Source organism: Amblyomma maculatum, chromosome 1, assembly GCF_055883805.1.
Source record: "Amblyomma maculatum isolate TAMU_Amacu chromosome 1, ASM5588380v1, whole genome shotgun sequence".
In the NCBI taxonomy this organism is placed as follows: domain Eukaryota; kingdom Metazoa; phylum Arthropoda; class Arachnida; order Ixodida; family Ixodidae; genus Amblyomma; species Amblyomma maculatum.
In genome coordinates, this window is record NC_139344.1 from 10,912,620 (window position 1) to 10,930,712 (window position 18,093).

At 44.7% G+C, this 18,093-nt stretch overlaps 1 protein-coding gene across 4 annotated transcripts in view; it reads left to right on the plus strand.

Moving 5' to 3' along the window:
* The window catches only part of LOC146201642 (annexin-B12-like), a 60,034-nt gene that overhangs the window by 17,324 nt on the left and 24,617 nt on the right, over positions 1–18,093 (plus strand). For all 4 annotated transcript variants that reach the window (XR_014703578.1, XM_084587727.1, XM_084587726.1 and 1 more), the window contains 3 exons: positions 649–853; positions 9,013–9,092; positions 11,526–11,582. Coding sequence is in view for 3 of the 4 variants with exons in the window: in XM_084587727.1 (XP_084443853.1) it covers positions 649–853; positions 9,013–9,092; positions 11,526–11,582 (342 nt within the window). In the remaining variant the exon portion in view is untranslated. The remainder of the gene's footprint in view (positions 1–648; positions 854–9,012; positions 9,093–11,525; positions 11,583–18,093) is intronic.

Here is an 18,093-nt window from a genome sequence, read left to right on the forward strand (position 1 = left end):
GCTGTGAAGGTCCAGTAAGCCACTGTGCTTAGAGAGTCATACCGTTTAATAGCAGTGCCAAGTTTGGTATTGCCTGCCTGTCGACTAAATATCTCTCCACTATTCCTTCTTAGTTCCACTGACGTGCGCTCCTGCAAGCACTCATTTATGCGCCTGCCCACTCGTCTGCTATATACAGCCTCGTGCACTTCTAGCTATAACATTGTCACTGCTTTCAAAGCGTCATTGCGTTCGACCTGACCAAGCAATAAAACTAAGTGGCAGGCCATGGGAAGCAGCACGTCCGGGTTCTTCCGGGCTTGCATCTCTTTACATCGATATTTGCCTGCATCGGACACATTGTTGACTTGAAAGCTGTGGCAGTGTTATAGCTAGAAATGGATGACCCTGTACCTTGCCACAGATGTATAAAATTATACCGATGTATTTTTGCACGTTGTACTTGTCCGTCATAGATTGAATGGGGCAACGGAGGGGGGGGGGGGGGGGGGGAGGACTTGCTGATGTATTGCATTTCTTTTTACATTTTGCATTCACACATGTAAAGTGAATTTCATCTTCCATTGTTTTATCTTTTTCTGCACCATTCGTTCATTTGGGGTTCTGTGATTGTGATTGCGTTCTCTCTCTGTGGCATAATTCTTGCAGGACCTTGTAAAGGATCTCAAGTCAGAGCTGTCTGGCAAGTTTGAGGATGTCATTGTGGGGCTGATGACACCTCTGTACGAATTCCTGGCGTCTGAGCTAAAGGCTGCCATGAAGGGTGCCGGCACTGATGAGGACTGCTTGATTGAAATCCTCTGCACCCGCACCAACGCTGAAATAGCAGCCATAAAGCAGATTTACAAGCAGAGTAAGTGCGAGATTCTCCCTCGTTGGCGTTGCTTCTGTTGTACCGTCACTTATAGAGTTCTGCTATGAGGCCAGTGTGGTGTGTCCCTTGCTTGTAGGTACTTTCTAACATGCACAAGGTGTTTTATGGGCTGGTACTGCATCGCTCGAAGCACACTAGGCTAGTTAAAATGTGGTGAAATTTCTCCGGTTTAGCCTAGCTGCAGTCATAAAGGCTGAAGGAAAGCTGTTAATCCTTCTGTGCTTAGGAATGTGTGGTTGAATTGCACTGAGCAGAACAGCTTACAGTAAATTATTTGTAATGGGTATTTGAGTAACTTGCTGTGATGAGATTAGGTGCACATAAAGGAAAATTGGAGCCAAAAGATCATTTTGATGTTATACACTCACTCTGAAATGCTAGTTAGGGCTGATAGTTGGAAGTCTGCGCCTTGTTTGTGCCTGTGTGTTTCTTACGTCCAGTCTTTTCCGCGCAGTTTTACTCGTTCAATCATTTTGATATTGCCAGCAGTTACGGAAGAACGAAGCTTGCTGTGCATGGGAAGGTCATATTTTCAGGATGTAAAGCTTTGGTCTTCTGGCATTGTGGTGTGTTATATCTATATTAGGCAGTTTTGTGGCACATCTGGAGTTAGGTTTTCAGCATCAGAAAAAAAAAAATACTAGGGAGACACTTAAGCTTGGCTCTTAAGGGTATAATGCACTGGCAGCCTCTGGGCCTCTCAAATTATACTCATCAGCATGCAGTCATAAGAGCAACTTTACGTTACAGGGCACACAAGACATATAAACCATATAAACTCTCGCTTGTTCCCGAACCGTACAAGCGGGCCTTGCATGGCCTAGGCGATAGCGTGACTAGCTTGCGACTAGTGGGTTTGAATCCCACATGAAACCAAAAATTCTTGAAATTGTTTTTTTTCTTTAAGAAAACTAATTTTCTTTTCAAAGCTACATGATTCTCGACATGCGACAACACTTAATTGTACTACATATCATACTCTGCTCACTTCGTTTCCACGTGAGGAGTTGCTTTTTAGGTGAGCATTGTGGGATGTTTGAAATTCTTTGCACGAGGTTGTGTGGCTGCGACGACGTGACGCTGTCGACCTGTGAGGACTTCTGTGACTTGACAATGCTGGGTTTTGTGCTGAATGGTAGCCTTAAAGCTATCGCTTTACAGCTTGCACCCTATGACCTCCATTATGCATCCCCAGTTCACGGGATGACCCGTATTTTGCCATAAATTGGGGCAGACCCAAAGAATCCTGCATAGATATAATCAACTCAGTGGCCTGATTATGGGACACAGTATATTAGAAGCTTGTAAGAGTGCTGTAAAAAAAAATGTTCAAATGTGTCTGAAAAATGGACATGAACCGCTTGCACTGTCGCAAATTTATTTGATGAATAACTGTACCATGGTTAACTGCTGTTGTGGTGAGAACAGCGTGACAGTGGATGTTTTGCCGAGTTGCATCAAGTCACACATGCATTGTCGGAAGCACCGAATCAGCTGTGAAATGAAAAGGGCCTCTGTGGCATCGTTCACTATGCGACACAGAGGTGCTGGAGTCCACTTACAAGCGGTTGGATGCTTCACTGCGCAAAGAGCAAACGGCACGGGAGAGGCACACAAGTTTCGGCGCACTTGAAGAGCCATGTGAATGGAAGCGAGCATTGGCTCCAATCAGTGTGCTGAACGGCCCGCAACAGATTGGCTGGCTGGTGTGTGGCTGATAGCTGCTATTGCCGCAGGCTGACACGTAGCTCAGGAAAGCAAAAAGTAGTCTGTTTATGGAGTCGGAGATCGGGCAGTTTGTTTTTGTCACGGCTGCGGTTGTATGCACGTGAGGTGCGCTGGCAATTCCACTGTACGCGATTCAGCTTTGAGTAGGGCTATTATGGCAGTCATTTGCCATGCTAGTCTCACCTGGGCGCAGTAGGATCCGAATTGGCGAGCGTCTGGCGCCATGGGGGCTGGCCGTCCCCATGAAGGCTGTCCTATTTGTTCAGATTAGCGAATTAGAGGGATCAAATTTTAAAGCTTTTACAGTAGTGTATACGTGCTTGCTGCATACAACAGCTGGCGTTAAGTGGCGCTAACTGGCCTCTGTATATGATGCCGTCATGTGAGTCGAAGTATTCTGAATTGTAATTATGGTGGAGACATGTGCCAGTAGTATATCGACTCTGCCCATAACTGCCTGCAATGACTTTTTTGTCGATGGCTTGGACTTGGCCCATGCAACCTCTGGTCGTTAATGAGAGGGGGCTGTTAACTGGCTAGATATTTTGCTTGCTTCGAAACAGCGTTGCTGTGTTTTGCATAATTAACATTTGCTTGTTTGGTGGCTGTCGAGCAGCAAGTGGATTGCTTCCTTGAGTATCGGAAGTGGCTGGATAATGTTGCAAGATTGTTATTGATAAGTAAATAGCAGAGAAAAACAGCTTGTTAAGTTCGTATCAGATATTAAGAGCTGTTCTTTTTTCTGTAGAAAAAGTTTAAATACTCGTGCGACATACAATCTGTGAATGGAAAGTGTAAAATGCCAGCAATGTTTTATATTATGTCTGATATTTTTTCATCTTTGCACGTCTTGTCTTTATTTTCTGGTGCATGTGAAATGCATCGACGTTTAGTGTGAAAAAAAGAATATGGGGGACATTTAAGCTTTGCCTTTAAAGCATGATGAGACAGCGTTAATGACTCCCATCTGCCGCCTCCCCTTGCAGTTCATTTGTATGGATGAATCTCTCTACTAGACAAATCGCTGGTCTCTTTAATTTGTGCTCTATATGCTCACATGTACTCATTAGCATACCTTAAGCTGCTGCATTATGCAAAAGAGTACTCAACGTACATAGATATGCAGCCCATTTTTTAACCGAGCCGTACGAACATACCTGTGTGGCCTAGGAGTAGTGTGTCTGACTCGATGTCCAAGGGGCCCAGAGGGATTGATTTCCATCTGGAAGGAGCTACCAGAGGAGGCAGCTCCTGCCGACTCAGCCATGACGTCGTACAACCCGACGGCCAATCAGTTCCTAGCTTCATCACCTGCCAACCACCACCCGTAAAACGCATGCTTATCATTTTTTACTCGCAACCCTGATGCCAGCAACAGCAGATTTTCTGGAGAATGGGGTCTCTAACACTATCATATTAAAATGTATCAAAATGGCTAGAAAGCCGGGAACTCGGACGGTCTGTGGTAGCAAAGGCTGTAATCTGCTCGTGGGAAGAACCTAGCAGACAACATGCTCACATGGAAAAAGCCTTTTGCACACGCGCGCACACACACACACACACACACACACACACACACACACACACACACACACACACACACACACACACACACACACACACACACACACACACACACACACACACACACACACACACACACACACACACACACACACACACACACACACACACACACACACACACACACACACACACACACACACACACACACACACACACACACACACACACACACACACACACACACACACACACACACACACACACACACACACACACACACACACACACACACACACACACACACACACACACACACACACACACACACACACACACACACACACACACACACACACACACACACACACACACACACACACACACACACACACACACACACACACACACACACACACACACACACACACACACACACACACACACACACACACACACACACACACACACACACACACACACACACACACACACACACACACACACACACTTCTGACCAGTTTTTGCCACTCTGCACTGTGATAAAACTTGCATGATGGCCGATTAACGCTCATTGGGTGTTGTTAATAAGAAATTGGCCAGATATACACCTGCTTTGGTACTGGCATTCATTCCCCTACTACTGCCGCTTACTTTGTTGCTGCATTAAGTGCTAATATCGTCTAGTTTGACCTCGCATGGCCGATCAACGCTCATTGGGCATTTTTAATAAGAAATTGGCCAGATATACACCTGCTTTGGTACTGGCATTCATTCCCCCATTACTGCTGCTTACTTTGTTGCTGCATTAAGTGCTAATATCATCTGGTTTGACCTCGCAGATGATGTGCACTGAGTGCAAGTTCGTATAAGCACCTAGTGATGTTTGCTTTTCATGTTCGAAGCCTTTCGATATACTGGCACCTCACCTCCTCCTGTCGCACTTGAAAGGAAGGCCTCATCTATTGGGCTATTCAAGCCAGATGCACGGTTAAAGGGGGACCCTGGTCTTAAGACTATATTTTATTTACTGGTAGATTTTGATGAAAGTTATACCATTTATGCAGCTCTTTGTGCTGATTTCAAATATGCACATTAATTTTATCTAAGCCATTTAGTTTTGAAGATATTGAGCACTTTATGTTCTTTGTTTGGAGGTGAGCTGTCAATAAAAGTACAGGAGTTATAATAAAAACTGACATATCAAATCAATTTAGAACACACAGAGAATGCAAAAATCAAGATTGAATGTCCTGTTTCCATTTTAACCAAAGTTACAGCTTGTCAAAGTTCAGAGACCAAAAAGCCACCTTGACACTCCAGAAAACATGAAATTTTTAAAAACTTTCCTCATTAAATACCACAAATTCATTTATATTTTTGCACTGTACATGAGTCTACCTTTCTGGTGCAAAAGGAATTACAGCAATATCATAAGTAGAACCAGAGATATCGCACCTCCAAACATGTACCGTCCTCAATATCTTGATTTTGAGAAATTGAGGAAAAACGTGTTTATAAATTTCTGAAGCACCAAAGCTAACAGTAACTTATTAAAGTGGGTTCTGACTAGCTTCTGATGCCAATGCATTATTTACCATCGATATAATTCGCCCTCAAAGAATGAAATTTCCGGCGAACGGAACACATGGTGCGGAGGCCGCCACCAAGACGAGTGCGTTTGCATCGTGACCTCCGTAAAAGTTGGTGCCAAGTTCTGGCGCGCGATCGCCATTCTCACGTTCATGCAGTAAACGCAGTCGGCCTGCAACTAGGGATAAGCGACCGTTGCTCGTCTTGCACCGCGTAGCATTCAGAAGAAAGTTTATTTCGACAAGATTTCGGATTTCGCACAATCTTCTCTATGTTCCGCATGTCGCGGGACGCTGCTTCGCGACTGCCACTGCGGCTGGTCACGGCACTGCCTCACAGGGTGATCTATCCCGGCGTTGAAAGCTGCACTTGCTCATCTGCACCCTCACGGTTCCGTACGCGGCAGATCGTGCCGCTCCTCGCTATCACACTGAGCACGATCGGCTATGCTACACCGTTATCAGGCCATCGCGGACTTCGTCATTGATTGCAGATAACCAGATGCGGCGATGCAGCGTCCCCGGCACATTTATCTCCTCTCGCTACCTTTTTTTAGCCTAATAACGAAGCGTGAATCTCAATATTGCGCGCTAGGCCTAAAGGAGAGACCTTTCTAAAATGGCGCCGGACCGCGAACAGTCGACGCCGCCAGCCAACCAAAGCTCGCCTTTTGCTCACGTGCGGTGGGAGTCCAATAGCAGGGCGTGTTTCATGCAATTTTGTTCCTTTGTTTTCCACTTCGGTGGGCTCGCCTATGGTCACCAACCGAGATATAAAAATGGTCTGAATCGCGATCTTTCGAACGACACCAAGATTATGCCCGCGGATCGCATATTTCTCGAACTGCGGGAGAACGAAATTCGGCGCTATTTGACCTCAGTTTAAAGGGCCACACGCACAGATTCTCATCTTTGGAACACTGTAACACGCAAATTAGGCGGTATTTTTCAACGAAACTTTGGAGATAGCTGCGGAAAGATCTCAGAATCGTGAAAACAATAAGATTGAAAATCCGATTCTCTGACCGATTTTCGGCTGCAAGACCAAAATCGCCCTTAAGGGATGAATGAGTCTGGCTGAGGAGCAGTTGGAGCCCCATCCATGAGTGCGTATCGTTCTGGGGCTCATGTCTGCTGGCCTTTTGTGTCCACCTCCCCAAAGTGGGTCAGAAAGAGGTGGTGTGACACATGTGCCACCAGGTGCTTGGTATGTTTAGCTGTGTGCACTCCTCAAACATATGCTTTGTTTTTCTGCAATCGTGTAAATACGATAATTGTACCACAGTGCTGAGCAGGCTATAGTTTTCCATCAAAGACTGGCAAGATCAAACAAATCGCATTAATTTTTGCCTCTGTTAATCAGAACTCTGGGGTCATTCATGCTGTCAGCATGATCCTGGCCAGCACTCTTGCAGGTCTATGGTGTCAGATGCTTTGATATTAAAGATCATTCACAGCATTGTAGGTGTCTTAGAATTGTCTTGAAAGTTCAAGATCATCTTTAGGGTGGGATCAGGAGCAGTGGGCATTCTGGCCCTGAGATTATAAAGACGCATTTGCTGTTATCCAATCACCAAAGTTTGCTGTTATTGTTTTCTGTTTATGCCTTCCTGCTGGTCTTATCTCCTATGACTGCGCTTGTCACCACAGCTACGGGATAGTTGCTGGTGAAAGTCTCAGCTTGGTTCCAAATTGTTTAGTGTGGTTTATATATTAATGCATTGTTTAAATGTCACTATAAATGGCTCTTTCTTTACATACGCAGTCTTCCAGCACTAACGTTACGGTGAAACCTTGATAGTTCCAACTCTGTTAATTTGAAATTTCCGGTTTTTTATAGTCTCATACTGTCAAAACTGAAATACAAGCTCAACTTCTAACGAAAGATTACGGCGAAAAGTCTACTCCCGTCTTATCTAACGAATTCTGTAGCCTTCATCACCGTTGCCACCACCAGCAATGTGGTATGGGGATTTTATACAAAATAAATGGCTCATTAAGCATTTAAAGACAGAGTGCACAAACTTTATAATGAATGCATGCTGACCGATCACCCAACCACTCTGGGCGGCTGCCTGCGACGTTCGTTTCTGCCAACTGCTTATGGATGAGTGTCATTAGCATCGAAGCGTTTCCTGGAAGAGATGTTGTGCAAATATTGAGAAATGTAGCATCAGCAGCGCATTGGACAGTGCAGAGGACTATGCACTCTGGAACGTGGGCAGCTTAAAGCACTAGTCATCGGACTCTAGCTCGGATGACTGCAGGTAATACCGGACTTCATGGCCTTCTTGCATATACTGTACGCACAAGCAGCATTTAAATGCAAATGAAAATAGAGCCATCAGCATGCAGAGCCTGTTGAGTCTCGTTTTTTTCAAGGTAAAGGTGTTTAGTATGTGTGCCATTCAGTGATATTTTTCTTGTATTAGAATTGGTTTGGTAAGCTTAGGGTGGGTGGTTGCCCTATATTCCGGCATTTTTTCTAATTTATAATGAAAATTTGACTGAATAGTACAAAGTGGTGGCTTCAACCATCAGGATTATTGCGAAGCTCTGGAGTGCTATGTGGGAATGTCCTATCCTGATTTCGCGGTAGTTCATATAGATGACAGCCTTATGCATCACTTATGAGTTAAGGGATGTACCATTATGCGAGTGGGTTCATTACGCGAGTAAATATGATAAATTTGCCGTAATGCAAATGGTTCTTGTCAGTTTTTGCGAGGCCATTCAATAATCCGAACTTGTTTCCCAGTCCCGTGAAGCTGATTAACGAGCTTTTATTGTATCAGCTTTGTGGTTGCAAACGGAACACTTTCTGAACGCACGGAGCCATTTTAGCTTCATTTGACCACTTTTTTGCATGTGCTTAGTAGGTCGGCTTTCTGGCTTTTCGTTAATATATTTATTGTGCTGTAACGATGACATCCAACACAGATCAGAGTTGCCATCTTTAATTGCTGATGAAAGATAAGCCAGCTGGCCTGCACTTTTCTGGTGGTGGCAAACATGGGCATATTTGAGCGTGTGCTTTCATTGCAGAGACCATATTGGGCAGCTCAGTGTATTGTATGCCATTTAGTTGTTTGGCGGTAACTGTTATCATTATAGTCCAAGAAAAAGGTTTCTTTTTAGTTAAGCTAAGAAATCAAGAAATCGAAGTTTTATGTTCCATATGCTTTATCTGGCTGCTGGCCTGGCACCTGTACTTAGCAGCTTTGTCCAAGGGCACCTGTATGCATATGACAAGTGAAAACCTGACTGTACTCTTTTATTTCTTGCTCATTGCAGAGTATGACAAGGACCTTGAGAAAGCTGTGATCAGCGAGACATCTGGAGACTTCCAGCGTATTCTTGTCTCTATGTTGACGGTGAGACGGCAGACATTCTCTTTTATGAAATTGGAGTAGAATTTTTTTTTGTACACAACGAGCCATTTGTGAGCTGAACAAAAAGTTTGTGTTGTACAAGTGCTACTCGCAGTTAACTGGATATAGAGTGCCACAAAACACATGAGCTGGATCCGTCAGTAACCCAAAATTAGTCTGCTTGAAATGAACCTGACTGCCTGACTCATTGAGGTCTGTTAGGCAGGTTAAAGTATTGATGCTTATGAGTACAAATTCGTATTTAAAGAGGCCAAAAGCCCCAATATGAGGTTAAGTTTAAACCCAGTTTTGGCTCTGTTTCGAGAATATCAGGGGAACGAACATATAGATTTATTTTTATTATGAACATGATACAAATAGCATAGTTGACGGAAAGTGCACATAGTAGCGCTCTCAGAATCTGCAGGCAAACATCGGTGTGAGACTCTCTCCCCCCCCTTCAATTCAGCACTCAACACTTTCCAGCTTTCCTTTTTTTTTTTTTTTTTTTTTTTTCGCCCATTTTTTTTGTTCAACCGGCAGCGTATAACAACCCCTGAAAATATTTCTGGAGCTCGTTGTCTGAAGAGCCACCACTGCAGTCAAAGGTCCCGTGCTCTCAGCCATTTGAAAGCAATCGCACACATTGAGGGAGCACTTTCAATGGCCCACGTAACATATAGAAGCAGCAAAGTATGAAAAAAAAAAGTATGGAAAGAGAATTAATTAAAAAAAACCTGCAAAGCTGCGGCAGATGATAGAACAATTTTTGCGCAAGTGCTCATGGTTACTCAGCTCGAGAGTAGCATGTGGAGAGGCACCACCACGCGCTCCAAAAAAGAAGGGTGGGTGCATTCACTCTACACTCATAGATAATTATTCCAACAACACAATACAGGGCGGAACCATGAGCTTCTGAAATTGAGCGATAGGTGACAAGTCCAAGCACATGAGCTTTGCGTTCTGGTGTGAATTTTTTAACGCACAGTAACGAACATGTAGGTGCGTCAGTGACACTGCTGAGAGGAAACGCTGAAACGTACCAATACATCAGTGACTGCAAAAGGGCCAAATGGTGGGCCATTCTTCAAAGGCATCAGATATGCATTTTTTTTTTTAAGCGTCTTCAGAGAGAAAATGGCTTAACCATTTGGCTGTGATGGCTTGCATTGAACTCTGACACACAATGGGAGGTGAGGGTTTTTGCAGCGAGCCATTCGATAGGGTGAGCCTCATAAGTTGTTTGTCTAAAGTAAGTTGGGAGTACTATGAAATAGTGTCACTTGGCTTACAATACTTTTTTTTTCAGGCTGAAGTTTGCATTGGATGAACTTTAGCACAGAAACAATGACAGTGGCAGAGACGAAATGTCCATGCTTTGACAGTAGCACCACAAGCGCTTCCTCTGTGTCTGTGTTTGAAGAAGTAGCACTGTTTTACCTTCGTGGTGGAAACATCTGGGAGAGCAGCAGTATTCTTGTAAAGGCTTAACACTGGTGTTTTCTGGCAGGAACATCAGATGCAGTGTGCATGGAGTCTATAACTGGGTTGAGCTCCATCACATAACAGTTGCATTTATTGGCTCCTGTAGCATATACCTGGAATCCTGGCAGAGAAACTAATAAGCATCCAGCAAATTTCATACTTGCACAAGTCAAGCTACACTATAAATGCAAAATGCCTTCCATTAAATATTTCTAGCAGCTTTTGTTGAAACACCCTGTTCTTGGTGCCATATCATCAGCTGGCACCATGAACATGTGTGCACCACCATAGGCTATGCATTGTCCCATTACCCTGCCATCCTCACTTAGTGTAGCCTTACTAAGCAGTGGAAGCTTGAGGTTCATCTTTTTTTTCAGTGCTGCTTATCGCACTGTTCTTTTAATCACTTTTATTTGACTCCCTGTTAAGTACGTGACTGTTTTACTTTACTAGTGCTTTTTTTTTTTTTTTTTCATGGTTTGCGACTGGTTGGTATGGGAGCAGTGAGGAACAGGGCTTTACAGATTGTTTTCATCAGTCAGTGCCAGAGCTTTGTGTACACATAAGTTTGATGGATTGAAGGAGGGATGTAAAGCATGTGAAGTTACTTTACCACAAACAGTGTGGCTGGGTCGCATGTCTTTTGAACTGCTCCATTTATTCAGTCTCTGGCCAGAACCTCATTCAGAGGTCAGCGTTGGAATTTCCTTGCATTTGTGCGGCATAAATACCATCTGTTCTTCTGTTTGCTTAGCATAAGAGATGTGTCTAATTTGTCCCCCTAATAAGAGCCTTCATTATAAGTGGAGCCGATTCTTAGTTCAGCATTCTCTCTATGAGCATCCGATGTCCTTTAAAGGCATACACAGTCTTTATTCATGAGTCGCTATTTATTAACCTAGGTCATTTGAAGATATCATGTGAACTGCCTTGTTTCGTTTCATCCTCCAGGCCTCACGTCAAGAGGGAGTGCCCGTAGATGCCAACAGAGCTGCAGAGGACGCACAGGTGAGTGTCCAGTATATATAGTATTGGATTATAAAAACTTTCGTACATGCAATTTAAGAAGAGGGAGGAACTGTATGGGCCTTTTGTTGGTTCGTTTCAAAAAGGACTTTCCCAGATGGTCAGATTTTTTTATTGCTGATTTTGAATAAACCAAATGAGTACAGATGGAGAAAAAAAAGAAAGGAAAAATTAGGGACAGTGTTTCTGTTACTGCATTGCTTAGAAGTGCAGAAATGCCCAATATTGTTTCAGTGTATGACCTGAGCTGGAACTTGAGTAGCTTGTCATCGAAATGTTAGCTGTGATCTGATTCAGCCGGTGCTTACTGCCCTTGTTGCAACAGTGTTTCATATGGGGGGGTAATTGAACAGCTGCACTATGCTGCGCCAAAGGCAAGGCAAGCCAAATGTCTTTTTTTTTTTCTTTTTCCTATTAGTGTATTACAACTTCGTTTTTTATAGGCATAAGTGAATATTCACTTTTGAAGTGTTGAAGTGTTAGCTAATCGTGCTTGCGCTTCGATCTGTCCCTTTTGAATATTCTGAAAGTTGTTTTTTTTTTCTTAACTCTCAGCTCGCTGTCGTGGATTCTAGATGGCGGTCACTAGTTGCATCTGATACTTGCCATGCTCATTAACTTGCTTTCTCCTTGTGGAATCTACTGCCAACGTGTGTGGCAATGCTATGGCTTGTGTGAAGGCACTGCATTGACAGTTTTTGAGAGCTAGTGTGGTTGGCCTGGCTGTAAAGCACTCTAGCAGATGTGAAGGAGATCAGCACCACAACAGCTCTTTATAGTGGCTGGCCATGACACAGTTAACAAGTGGCAATGAATGCCAAGTGTGCGAAACTCCAGTTTCAGTTACTCGAGCACACCTGGTGACTGGCGGCAGACTGATGTTTAAAAATGAACAGTCCCTGCACAAGCACACACGGTGGATGTGGGGATGGTCAAATTGTCTGAGGTACTGGGAAGCTCCTCTTTGTGTTTGCGGTGGCTGGAATCTTGCTCACAAATGTTTTTTTTTTTTTTTAATCTGTTTGATAAGATAGCCATGACAGATACGACACTCCAGTTGGCTTTCCTCCAGCTGCTATGGTGGGAATTGATGCTGACATTTGGATTGGCTGGACAGCGGTACAGTCAAACCTCGTTATAACGAAGTCTCATTTTGCGCGGAAATTCGTTCGTTATATCCGATATTCGTTGTAAAAGTACACACAAATTCCTACAAAAAAAAAATTCTGTTCATAAACCCAAGTAAAGGCTACCCTAAAATGGAAAGCACAGAGCTGAAAAAAAAGCATTTTTTTTTTCTTTAAAGTGTGGTATAAGCACGCGAAACCTTAACTTTCATTTTGCACTGCCAAGCAAGAATGAGCACACAAATCGGGATTTAGGCTACGCAGAACTGATTTATTTAAAAAACGACGTAATCTTCATTTGGCGGCACTTCACACTATTCGATAGAATAAATTTCTCAACGAAATCGACACTGTGCAGCGCTTTCCCAATGTCAGCTGATTTGGCCACAGGTAGGTTCTCAAGGTACCTTCTCAATTTCCTCGCCATATCGGCGGCCTCGGTGCTGCTGAGAGCTCGCTCTTCGCCTTCTTCACTCTCATCGCTGCTCGTAGCATCATCTGTAGGAAGCAGCTGATCGACAATTTCTTGGTCGGTCAATTCGGGCGCCAGAGCAAAGTTGTCATCGGCAGCAATAAAGTCCTCGAACGTAACATTCGGAACCGCCAGTTGACGCCATGTCGTCTCGTCGAAATTGTCCGCTTCACCTTCAGAATCGTGGCCGTCGTTGGGCTCAGTCTCGCTGGTGGATGGGGCTAGGCCAGCATCAACAAAGCAATTTCTTATTTTCGTCTGTGCCACTTCGTTCCATGCACCGTACAGCATGTCCAGCGTAGTTTTGAGGTTTATGGCCGTTGATATGCCCCTGTCTATGTCAAATACGAGCTGCGTAACCAATCGCTTTCGGTAGCAGCATTTTAGTGAGCGAATGATGCCCCTGTCTAATGGCTGCAGCACTGAGGTCGAGTTTGGCGGCAAAAAAACTAGGCGGACCGCTTCAAGTGGTACAGACACCTTATGGGCAGAGCAGTTGTCCAATGTAAGGAGCACTTTCCTGCGCTGCTCTGCCATGTCTTTGTCAAAGGCCTTCAGCCATGCTTCAAAGAGTGACGATGTCATCCACGCCTTTTTGTTCGAGCGATAGTCCTCTTGGACATTCTGGCCGTTGCGCAGGGACCTGGGGCGAGCAGATTTACCAATAACAGTTAGCCGCCTTTTATCCGACCCATCCATGTTGACACAAACAACAACGGTGACGCGGTCTTTGCTTTTCTTGCCTCCTCGGCACAGTTCGTTCTTCGCAACGAGTGACCTTTCCGGGAGCAGCTTAAAAAAAAAGCGCAGTCTCGTCCAAGTTGTAGACATCGCGCATCTCGTAGCCATCCAGTTGCATGCGGAAGCTTTCTGCCCACTTCTCGCAGTTCTCTACATCGACGGCTGCTTCTTCGCCTGACAAGGTGTGGCAAAAAATCTTGTGGCGGTCTTTAAATCGCTGCAGCCAGCCACTGCTTGCATAGAAGTCATCGTGGCCTAAGACGCAAGCGAGACTTCTTGCTTTTATTTGAAGCACGGCACCAGACACAGGCAGGTTGCGCGCTCTAACGTCCTTGAGCCACGCGAACAAGGCATCTTCAACATCCTGGTGGTGACAATACCTGACGCGCTTCCTGGCGTTCTTCACGGCGCCTGCAGAGTGCACGTTTTCTATCTTCTGCCTTGCGCTCAGTATGGTTGACAGAGTGCTAGGCGCAACGCCGAAGTGTGCGGCAATCTCTTTCTTCTTGCGCCCGCTGTCGACCACCCTGGATATTTTTATCTTTGTTTCAAGAGAAACTGCTTTGCGTTTCGGCGCCGCCATGCTGCAAGACGACGGCACGACCTCAAGGAAAGTGAGCACACGCGCGGGTCGGCAAAAAGTAGGGGCAGGGGCACGCGGGCGGTGGTTCGATCACGTGCAGGTCACATGCCAGGCAGCCGTTGATGCTAGAATAACTCGCGGTCCCTAGATGGCGTGGCGTGCGAAAGCGCGGGTGATTCAAACACATTTTAGGTGGAGGCGACGCGGGCGATGGTTCGATCACGTGCCGGTCATATGCCAGGCAGCCGTTGATGCTAGATTCATTCGCGGTCCCTAGATGGCGTGGCGTGCGAAAGCGCGGGTGATTCAAACACATTTTAGGTGGAGGCGATTGATAAAACCGAAATTTAACGTTTTGATTTCTTTTTTTTTGCTTCTTTGCGAATTTTGAGTCGTGTGAATACGAAATCTGCTTCGTTATAACCGATTTAGTGTCAAATTTTCAGTTTTTCATTTAGTTATACAGGTAGAACTCCCATAGAAATAAAGCACAGCCAACCAAACTTTGCTTTTACTTCGTTATATTCGATAATTCGCTGTATCAGTGTTCGTTATAACGAGGTTCGACTATATATAAGGTGTTGCTACTCCTGATGAAGGCATCAGTTAAGATTATGTGTGAGTGACAGCACATACGAGAGGAGCACAGAAACTTCTTGAGAATGAAACAGCACTTGGAAGATTGGACAAGTGAACAGACAAACATCTATGCTAGAGCGCAAATGTTTGCCTGCTCGCTTGTATCATCTTTCCTAGTGCTGTTTCATTCCTTTCATCATCGTGTACCATCCATACCGTATTCACCCTCATCTGGACGTCTTGAGAAGGTATTAAAAAATAAGCAAAGCTGCGATACTCATGCGCCACTACTGTCTGTTCTTGGCAGTGGCATCCATCGTACACAATTTACTCTGCAACTGTTAAGCCGCCGAGAGCCAAAAATGGCGGTGACAAAAGCAAATACTTCAGAACCAGCCTTGTGCAGTTGCATCACGTATAGTAGCGCGACTTGTGCCTTCAGTTTGCAATGGCATTTTCGCCCATAGTGCAGTGATCAGTGAGGCAAGACCGATACATGAGAGGTAGGCAATTAGTTTTTTTACTGTTGAGAGCGATGCACATTGGGGTGGCGTTCCATAACTAGCACTTTGCTTTCACGCATTGTGAGGGAGCATGGAAGAAATATTTCAGCATAACTTGTAACCTTTCGGTCTTTTTCATCAAGTTGCCATCTGGCATTTTTTCACGCCTTTCCGATAGCAGTCCTTGACTCAGCTCCACCAGGCGCTCAATTCCAGATGGTTCTCAACTCTGGGGCACTTTGGACCACTAAAGTGCGATGAGGAGAAAGCCTTTGTTTGTAATGCTGCTGCTGTAATGTAATGCTGTAAGAGTGATGACGCAGGAATGCTGTTTGTGTTTGGTTCAACTAAGTTTTTTGTGATTATACTTACTCATTTCAATCTGTTGCCATCGGCAGAGAAGTGTGACAGGTATTGCGCCTTTTCTTTCCTGTAATCCAATTTGAAACTCCGCTGATTCCTACTTTACTGCGTCTGCTTCTGCATGTGTGTAGTGCGGCGTTTGAGAAAGGGCCAAATGAAAGGCGCTGCACGGATGCCTGATGGAGTCATCGGTCATGACCGAACGTAACGTCATGATGATGTCATTTCCAGTTATTAGACGTGACCAGATGTGACGTTGCGTCTGGTCATAACGTCACGTCCTGTCATGGCCGATCATGTTACCATATGATGAAGTCACAATCTCGCGGTATCCCACGAAATCTCTAGAAGTGCGACAGTTCTCATGACCGGACACGCTGGCGAGTCATGGGCCTGTAAAGGCTTTCACCTTAATATCTCATGACATTACAACGCTGCAGTGCATTGCTTCAGTACTTGATGGCAGCTCAGCTCACATAGTGCACAATAATTCGGAATGTCACGGCATCATTTTAGTTGAATTTTCAAGTTATTACTTTTCAAACAAATACAAATTTCTCGATGGAACAAAATAGTACTTTAGGTGCCTCGACCAATATTCATGAAGTTTGGGACATTTAATTTCTCAATGAAGTGCGGTCAGACAATCCTGCAATAACTTTTCTGAAGTAGCATTTCATAATTTTTCTTCATGTGTAATCCATAACAGGAAAATTAAAAAGCACCGGCATGTGTTAATTTAAAAATGTTTCAGAAAAAAAAGGTATTTTTGGCAAGGTTTGATTTGTTGGCAACCAGTGCAAACAGGTGCGGCCATATCGACGTCGCCATTGCTGTTGTCCGTGTCGGGCAGGCCGCATTCCCTATTGAACTGGTCCGCTACAAAAGCAAGCTTCAGTGCGCAAGAACTAAGCACAACCAATGAATTTTGTGTGAAGCTTCTGCCAAGCTCAGTGAAGAAAACATCTGACCGGAGCAGTTTTTAACCCTTGAGTTTCTTATTGGAAATGAACACTGAACCTCGTAGCTATAGACCAACACCGATCTGTGACGTAAGCACGATGCTGTGGCGCTTCTATCGCCAGCGTGGTCCGACTGGGGGTGAAAAATTGGCTTAGCGCCCATAGGAAACCATGGAAGCGAAATATTCCAAAGCAGTTTTCTAATTTCACGGGTCATCTCTGATGTCATTATTTGGTACAGAGCAACCATGAACGCCCTGGAATAGATCGTGGAAGTGTAAGATCTCATTACCGGGGCGGAGTATTTTTAAAACGCCGCGAAATGTATCTGGGTGCGAGTTGAGAGGGCGACCCATAGAAATACATGTAAACACAACTTACCGAAACATTGTGCTCGGTTCAGCAGCGTTGAACCCTTCCCATTTTTTGTGAACGTTTTGTACGACGCTCCGACGTCATGTTGCATGACACACTACATTCTCTTCCAAGTAATGCAAATCTGACGACTTGCGGGACCGCTCACAGCACGATAAACTGATCGCGCACAATTGCAGATGACCATGCACCGCCGGTGCTGTCGCTAGCAGACGCTCCGGAGCTGGAGGTGGCCACGGTGGGTATCTCCAGCTACGCTGTCGTCTGCTGCAATGTGCAATTCTCGTTCGGTTTATATTGTCGTATGGCGTTTGACAACTACTTTTTAAATGTAATTCGGTCTAGGACGTATCACTGAGTGACAGTATTATCAAGCTTATTTACCCTATGCGGCAGCATATCAGACTATAAGCAAAACTGCGCTATTTGCTACATCCAGCTTGCCTTTTGGTGGTGTCTCGATTCATAACACAGGTTATTCGGGGAGTTTTAAAAGTAGACTGCCTCCGTAATGACACACCACACTTTATCACACACTTCTTCAAAGCACTGGTCAACATTTAACGACCGGCAACAACGATGCTCTACGAAATGAAAAAAATGTTCTGGTAAGTTGCGTTTACATGTTTTTCTACGGGTCGCCCTCCCAACTCGCACCCCAACATGTTTCGCGTTATTTTAAAAATACTTCGCCTCGGTAATGAAATTTCATATTTTGACGATCTGTTCTGGGATGTTCATAGTTGCTTTGTACCGAATAACGACATCACAGGTGCCTCGTGAAATGA